The 8668-nt window shown below is 52.3% G+C and overlaps 1 protein-coding gene across 1 annotated transcript in view; it reads left to right on the plus strand.

The window, feature by feature from the left end:
* RYR1 (ryanodine receptor 1 (skeletal)) overlaps window positions 1-8668 on the plus strand; it is a 130714-nt gene that overhangs the window by 75463 nt on the left and 46583 nt on the right. The window contains 9 exon segments of the mRNA XM_010849313.1: window positions 992-1162; window positions 2670-2729; window positions 2982-3119; window positions 3674-3783; window positions 3981-4077; window positions 4601-4707; window positions 6765-6816; window positions 6960-7028; window positions 8589-8668. Of these exon segments, the coding sequence (XP_010847615.1) occupies window positions 992-1162; window positions 2670-2729; window positions 2982-3119; window positions 3674-3783; window positions 3981-4077; window positions 4601-4707; window positions 6765-6816; window positions 6960-7028; window positions 8589-8668 (884 nt within the window).

Raw genomic sequence — 8668 nt, forward strand, 5'->3', positions numbered from 1 at the left:
TTTTTTTTTAACTTTTATTTAAAAAAAATAAAAACTCTCCTCTCAGCTTTCCCCAGAGCTTCAAAGCATCGTGGACTGAGGTTCCAGGGAATGGGAATGGGGGTGCAAAAGGCACGTGCATGATTGGGTTTAAGGCCTGGACTTGGGAATTAGACCGACTCAGGTTAGAATCCTGATTCTTGGCAGTGTGATGTTGGTCAAGTGTCTTACCCTTTTGAGCCTTAGGCATCTGGTCGGTGGCCCCCAGCCCCAGAGCTCTGTAAGGACCCAGTGAGATGCCGCATGTGCTGGCACATGGGTCACACTTTGTATCACGAGCTGGCGTGGATGTGGCTCTGGCTGAAGCTTGCCACCTGGGCTTTTCATTGGCATGACTGGGGTGGCCCTGGCCGTGGCTCTGCACCCGAGGCTCCAGAACACGGCTGTGGGACTCTGTGCCCCGTGTTTCTGCTTCCAGATCTTTCTGGACCTGTCTTCTCTCTTGTATCTTCTGTCTTCCTGTCTCCTTGTTCATCTTAGTCTCTCAATCTCTCTCTCGATCTCTTTCTTCCCACTTCTCTTGTCTCTTGGGACTCTTCCCTGTTCTACATCTTCATTTCATTCTCGGGAACTCTGTCTGGGGCTCTGAGATGGGGGTTGTATGTGTGTTGTAGGGGCAGGAGGGGTGTCCTAGTGAAAGTTCTGAGGGGATTCTGGGAGAAGAATCCCGAGGTTGTGGAAGCCTGGAATTGGGGGAAATCTGGAAGGATTTGGGATAGAAGCTGAGAATTCGGGATAGAAGCTTTGATCTGTGAGACTCTGGGGTCAGGGCTCAGGGTCTGAAATGAAAGATCAGCAAGGTCTGGGGTGGAAACTGAGGTGGCTCTGGGATCGGGGAGGGTCTTTCTAACATTCAGGCGCGGGGCTGGATTGTGGACAGTGGTGGCAGGGTGGGGCTGGGGCAGAGGCCAGGCTGGGACTCAAGCTGGCACTGAGCTCTGTGTTCCCACAGTCAGGTGGCTCGGACCAGGAGCGCACCAAGAAGAAGCGCCGGGGTGACCGGTACTCCGTGCAGACGTCGCTGATTGTGGCCACGCTCAAGAAGATGCTGCCCATCGGCCTGAACATGTGTGCCCCCACTGACCAGGAGCTCATCACACTGGCCAAGACCCGCTATGCCCTGGTGCCTGCTCAGCCCCTTTCTGGGAACTGCCAGGGTCCAACTCAGCACCTTACTGAGCCCCACTCAGCACCCCTACTAAACCCCCGCCATCTCTCAGGGGCCCTCCCTAGGACCCTCCTGAGTCATCCAGGACCCTGAGGGCTCACTGGGCCCTCTAGAATGCCCTGAACCTTCCCACAGGATGCTGAGGCCCCCACTTGGGATGCTGTCAGAACTCTGGATCCTAAGGACCCTAACTGGGACCCCACTGGAACCCAGGAAGGCCACTAAGACCCCCCTAGGACCCAAAGACCACATCAAACCTTCAGGAACGCCACTGAACACCAACCCCACCTCTGCCAAACTTGCTAGAATCCTGAGGATCCCATCTGAGACACCTTAAGCCCCCTGAGACTCCTCCAAGTCCTCTGCCAGGACCTGCCCAAGTCCCTTGGGACCCACAGAGCCCCTCATGATCCCACTGGCCCTCCTCTGAACCTCTGGATTCCCACTGGGCTCTCCAGCTCACTCTCTCTTTTCCTCAGGACCCTGTGGATCTCTCCCCTTGGAGTCTGTTAACACCCAACTGAGCCCCAAAGACTCTTAGGGGCCCAGTGAGCACCCTGTGACCTTAAGTAGCCCCCAGGTTCCTAATGACTTCTTCCCTAGGCTCAGAGAGAGACTGAGACCCCTTGTAAGCCCTCTGGGACCCCAAAGAGGCTCCTGGGGCCCCTTTTATCCATTATATGGGAACTCCCCCCCCAGATCATTTTCAGCCTCAGGGACCCAAGAAGTCCTCCCAGGATCCTGCCCCAAGACCCTTAGAACCTCCCCCAGGACCCTGCTAAGCACCCTGAGGATCTACTAATCCCCAGGACCCTGAAGACCACTGATTCTCCGCTGATATCACAAGCATTCCCTTTCCCAGAACCCTAAAGCCTCCTTCCCTCAGGACCTCAAGCTTTTCCTAGGACCTGTTGAGACCTGCTGGACCTGTTGAGGCCTGCTGAAATCCCAAAGGGCCCTTCTGACCCCTTAACTTGGTTCTTGAGCACCCCCTCTCCTGGGATCCTAAAGAACCCCCACCCTATTGATCCCTGTTTTAGTCTCTGTGTGAACCCCGCCAGTGACAAGTGATTTGCCTGACCTCCTTGACCTCTGATGACCTTGCTGCCTCTTATAATCCCCCTCACCTACCTCTGATTTTCAAAAACTCCCTGCCCATCTCCCACTTACTCCCAGCCCCACTCTGACCCTCTTCTGACCTCCTTTTATGACCTTTGAGGATATCCTCATGTCAACCCCTACCTCCTTTCATACCCCAACGAGGCCCCTCTAATCCTGATTCTTCAAGGTGCCTTCAGTGGCCACTCGGACTCCTCTCTGACCATTCCTGACCTCTGGATCCTTTTCATTTCTCTTGAATCCTCTCTTGGATCTTGGGGTAGTGGGGCTAGAAGGGAGAGGGTTGTAGGACAAGAAGGATGCTGGGCCCTCCGGAGTGACCCAGCCTGGCTTGTCTCTTCAGAAAGACACAGATGAGGAGGTCCGGGAATATCTGCAAAACAACCTTCACCTTCAGGGAAAGGTACGCCTCTGCCTCCTCAATCTGCAACTGAAAGGGGCGCATCAGGATAATAGCAACAGTCACAGCCAGCTTTTGAGCCCTTATATCGGTGCCAGGCATCGAAAGAAGGACCTTAACTCGTATTCAATCCCTCAGTGAATCATCGTGGCATTGAATCGTGGGGTGGGGGTGTGGCCCTCCGAGAAGCCCGGCTGAGGGAGGAGGGAGCGGGCAAGGGAGAGGCCTCATGCCGGACGATCTTCCTCCTCTCAGGTCGAAGGCTCCCCTTCTCTGCGCTGGCAGATGGCCCTGTACCGGGGCCTCCCGGGCCGCGAGGAGGACGCTGACGATCCGGAGAAAATCGTGCGCAGAGTTCAGGAAGTGTCCGCCGTGCTCTATCATCTGGAGCAGGTGTCTTACTGCTGAGTGGTCAAAACTTGGTCTCTGGGCGGGGCCTGGGGCGGGCTTGAGCCTGTGGGCGGGGCCTGCGGGTGAACTGCCGGCCTCTGGGCGGGGCAAAGGGCGGGTCTTAAGTCTTTTGTAGGGGATGGGCCTTGAATTTTACAACGAGACTTAAAATGGAGGCTTTGATATGGGTGTCAGACCTGGCGCGCAATCTTGGACCTAGGGACAGCGCCGGTGCAGAACTTTGGGTCTGAGAGTTAGGCCTGGTGGAGACGCGTTGACTCTGTGGGCAAGACCTTGGGCGGGTCTTGAGATTGGGGCGGGGCCTAAGGGGGCGGTCTGAGTCTGTGGGCGGGGCCTATGAGGGAAATAATTGGTCTGCAAGAGGAGAACAGGTCAGAACTTTGACTCTATTGGCGGAGCCAGTCAGGGTGTTCCTTCGGCCCTGTGAATCGTCCTGAATTTGGACTGGGCACAGATGGGCATTTTCACTCGGGGCTGGAAGTGGGAATCAGACCAGGGGCAGAACCTGGAGCTATGGCACATAATCCCGCCACCAGATCAGACCTTACAAGTCCAAGAAGGCCGTGTGGCACAAGCTCTTATCGAAGCAGCGCCGGAGGGCAGTCGTCGCCTGTTTCCGCATGACCCCCCTGTACAACCTGCCCACGTAAGACACCCCGCCTCCAATGGAGGAAGGGAGCCTAAGCCGCCTTGGAGAATGGGTGGGTGAGGAGGCGAGAGGATGGGGTGCGCACCCAGTGGGGTCTTGAGGAATGGTTAGCGGAGGCAGAATGGTTAGGGGAAGCGGTGCGAGGGACGTGCATGGGAAAATCTTGCTGACGCCTCAAATCTTCCCCTGCGAAGGCACCGGGCCTGTAATATGTTTCTGGAGAGCTACAAGGCGGCGTGGATCTTGACGGAAGACCACAGTTTTGAGGACCGCATGATAGATGACCTTTCAGTGAGCTGGGGCCTGCCTGGGAGTGTGGGGGCAGATGGGTAGGGCTGGGGCCCACCTCCAGGGGTCATCCTTCACACTGAGCGGTGTGGGAACAGGGGCCCCTGGCTTGGGCAGAAGCAGGGGAGGGTGCAGGATGTGGGAGAAGAGAATAAAAACAGTCTAGCAGGGCTTATCGGAGAAGGCAATGGCACCCCACTCCAGTACTCTTGCCTGGAAAATCCCATGGATGGAGGAGCCTGGTAGGCTGCAGTCAGTCCATGGGGTCACTAAGAGTCGGACACGACTAAGCGACTTCCCTTTCACTTTTCACTTTCATGCATTGGAGAAGGAAATGGCAACCCACTCCAGTGTTCTTGCCTGGAGAATCCCAGGGACGGGGGAGCCTGGTGGACTGCGGTCTATGGGGTCGCACAGAGTCGGACACGACTGAAGCGACTTAGCAGCAGCAGCAGCAGCAGGGCTTATATGAGAGACAGATGGGGACTCTGGAAACCCCTACCCAGAGCCCCACTCCTTCCTCCAGAAAGCTGGGGAGCAGGAGGAGGAGGAGGAGGAGGTGGAAGAGAAGAAGCCAGACCCCCTGCACCAGCTGGTCCTGCACTTCAGCCGCACCGCCCTGACTGAAAAGAGGTGAGACCCTTCCTGGGTCTGCAAGAGGGACTCACTACCTCTTCCCACCCCAATCCTTGCTCCTCAAGAGAGAACCTCTGTGTCCCGGGAAGGGGGGACACCCACAGCTGATCCTTTAATGTCATTTAACTGGGACAGGCAGAGTCGCCTTGTACCACTGTGCAGACTGGGCACTTCACAGGGGCATCTCTTCTGAAGGGTTCACATCACAGGCAATATCAATTTAGGCTTATTCTAGAAGAAAATGTCTTGTTCACATAAAATCAGTTGCAGTATATTATAGGGGCGAGGTCAGTATATTGCGATGCATTTCCAGCAGATGGCAGTGAGGAACAGGGCACTTCTAATTCAGACAAAAGCTTCATATGGGCCAATGGCAGTCTTGGGAATAAATAGCAGTAATAAGGGCGCTGCTGCTAACGGTAACAACAGGCAGTATTTATCATATGCTTTTCATGTGTCGGGCATCATGTTAAACACTTGATGGTGAGATCCTCTCACTTCATCTTCATACTATGAGATAGATATTATTATCAACTTTGTGTGTATGGATGAGGAAATGAGGCACAGAGATTTGTTTTTCTCATGGAACACCAAGTCAGGAGATAGAGAGTCCTGGGCTGGGCAGGGGCATAGTGACACTGACAGAGACCCATGCTCAATCAGGATTTCTGCCCTGCCATTCTAAGCTGTTGCCTCATAGCTACAAAATGAATGCTGAACCTCCAGACATCATGACTACATGTCAGACAGAAAGGAGAAAGGCTTTCCTCTAAGGAAAACCCAAATCCTTTTAGCCAAGGAACGCTGTCCATGGTGGGCTTAGGCACATGGCCCATTGGCTAGAATTCTGACATCAGGCCACCACCAGCTGTGAGGGAGACTGGAAAGCCGAGTGTTCTGTTTTCTATTCTCTGGGAAAGCAGTGACTCTGGAGTTAGACTCTTCAGGTTTGAATTCCAGTACAGACTTTGTGACATTGGCCAAGAAAATTATTTGTGCCTCAGTTTCCTCATCTGTATAATGGGACTAGTCATTGTGACCCTTGAACAATGCAGGGGTTAGGAGCACTGATGCTGAAGCTGAAGCTCCAATACTCTGACCACTTGATGTGAAGAGCTGACTCATTGGAAAAGACCATGATATGGGAAAGATTGAAGACAAAAGGAGAAGGGGGTGGCAAAGGATGAGATGGCTAAATAACATCACTGACTCAATGGATGTGAATTTGAGCAAACTCCAGGAGACAGTGAAGGACAGGGAAGCCTGGTGTGCTGCAGTCCATGGGGTCTCTTAAGAATCAGACACAACTTAGTGGCTGAACAACAACAAAGGGGAACTAACCCTTCACACATTTAAAAATTCATGTATAACCTTATAATTGGCTCTCCATATCCATGGTTCTCCATCCGTGGATTCAACCAACAATGGATCATGTAGTACTGTAGTAGTATTTATTGAGGGGAAAAGACCCCACATATAAGTGGACTCATGCAGTTCAAACCCGTATTGTTTAAGGATCAACTTTATATCTACCTAGTTGGATTACTATGAGAATTAATGTTATTATGTACCAACACTTAGAATAGAGACCAACCTAGAGTAAACTCAATGGTTGTTGGCCATTACTTCTGCTATCATTAGTGTTATTATAGAGGAGATGCAAGGAAGTGGTTGATCATAGTTGTCAGGTGAGCTAACCAGTTGTCAGGTGGCAAGATAGTCCCAGAAGCTCTAGGGTTCCATCACACCATCACAACAATCCCAGTGGAAAAGGAGCACTTCTATCAATAGCTTCAGCAAAACTCCCAGAATGAATTCCACCGGACCAGTGTGGATCACATGACCATCTCTTACTTATTATTGTAGTCAAGATAGAAGGTAGCAATTGGCTCGGCCTTGATCACATGCCCAGTCTGGCAATGGAGAGCCTACCCCATCGGCACCACACAGCCTGAGCATGGGGAGAACTGACTTTCCATAGGAAATCTGGAGGCACTTATAAGATGGAGTTCCTCCATACTGGGCCCTAACTGTCTCCCCACTTACTTTCTCAGCAAACTGGATGAAGATTACTTGTATATAGCGTATGCTGATATCATGGCTAAGGTGAGGCCCTGCCCCCATCTAGGGCAGGTTCCCTTCCCTGCCCACTGCTGCCCAGCTGCAATGCCTGTCCACTGAAAGGGCTGGGACTGGACTGGGGTATCTTTTCTGTTCACCATCATCTCTAACTGATGCCCCATCCCCAGAGCTGCCACCTGGAGGAGGGAGGGGAGAATGGCGAAGCTGAAGAAGAGGAGGTTGAGGTTTCCTTCGAGGTAGGTGGGATCAAGTAGTCCCGGAAGAAAGGGGTAGGGGACCCTGACTCCATCATCCCCCATTCATTCAGCGTGTGTTCACAGAGCAATGTTGTGGGCCCAGCCCTGGGCTGGGTGATGTTGGGTACATAGCTGTGACCAAGCCAGTCCACTGGGGAGACAGCTACATCAGGCAGACAATAACAGCATCGAGTATCCATGGTGGTGATGAGGGGAGCTAGGCAAAATGGTCCTGGCAGGAAGAAGGAGGCACAAGCAGTGGGGTCAGAGTGGGGGAAGCCAGGGAAGTTCAGGGGGTCATGGGGACCCTGGAGAGACACCTGATCCAGCCTGGGGGGACGGGCTTCAGGGAGGGCTTCTCAGAGGAAGGGATGTCCGCAGAAAAGGATAAAAGAAATGTGCCAGTTGAAGAAAAAGAGGAAAGTGTTCCAGGTAGGGGCACAGCATAAGCAAAGGCCAGACAGTGAGAGAGTAGTAAATGCAGTGAGCCCAACCTTTCATTCATTAAGGTGATCAGCAAGCATTTCCCCGAGTTTCTCAACCTTTTTTGTGTCAGGGTCCCTTTTGGCATCTGGCAGTTCTTTTCTTAGGATCATGTATTTATGTTTAGAAAATATTTGTTTGGCTGCATTGTGTGTTAGTTGTGGCTTGAGGGATCTTTGTTGGGTCATGTGGGGTCTTTCATTGCAATGCATGGACTCTCTAGTTGTGGCTCAGTAGTTGAAGCACTTGAGCCCCAGAGCACATGGGCGTCAGTAGTTGCGACACCCAGGCTCTCCAGTTGTGGCTCAGGCTCAGCTGTGGGCTGTGCGCTTAGTTGCTCCACAGCATGTAGGATCTTAGTTCCCTGATCGGGGACTGAACCCATGTCCCCTGCATTGCTAGGAGGATTCTTAACCACTGGACCACCAGCGAAGTCCCTCAGAATAATGTGTCTAAATGTACAAAATGAATTCATAGCAGAAGAAATAGGCGTATTAAAACAGTTACTAAAATATTTTAAAAATTTGTGATACAGTAATATCTGTATCTCTTTATTAATCTACCAAATAACAAGAACTAACAGTGGATCCAGTAGCTACTGTAATTGATAAGTGGTGATGAACATAAGTGACATTTCAAGATGTCTTCAAAAATAATGTGGTATGCAAACATCTGTGATTCTGATGGGTGACACAACCACAGATTCTGCTAACATTGCCATGATTTATGACCTCATCTGTAATGGAAGGAAATGCTACATTTCAGCCAGAGGCGGGGAAACATAAACATAGACCTCCCCCCGCCATCCGTGTTCACAGATCCCTGGGATTTTATCCATTGACTCCTTGAAGGTGTGTGGGGCCACGTTACAACCACTCCAGGCCCAGCCCTGTGCTCAGTGCAGGAGACCAATCACAGATCTAAATCCCAGGGGACAGAGGAGCTTACAGTTGAAGGAGTGAGCCAGGGGATGTGGCTGGATCAGGAAGAGCAAGGGTGAGGGCAAGGCCGTGAGGGGGAAAGGCTGGGCTGGTGGGCCTGGATTCACTCAGCAATGTGGGCCGGACTCTACTGCAGGAAAAAGAGATGGAGAAGCAGCGTCTCCTGTACCAGCAGGCGCGGCTACACACCCGGGGGGCCGCGGAGATGGTGCTGCA

This window comes from Bison bison, unplaced genomic scaffold (assembly GCF_000754665.1).
Source record: "Bison bison bison isolate TAMUID 2011002044 unplaced genomic scaffold, Bison_UMD1.0 scf7180017864280, whole genome shotgun sequence".
In the NCBI taxonomy this organism is placed as follows: Eukaryota; Metazoa; Chordata; class Mammalia; order Artiodactyla; family Bovidae; genus Bison; species Bison bison.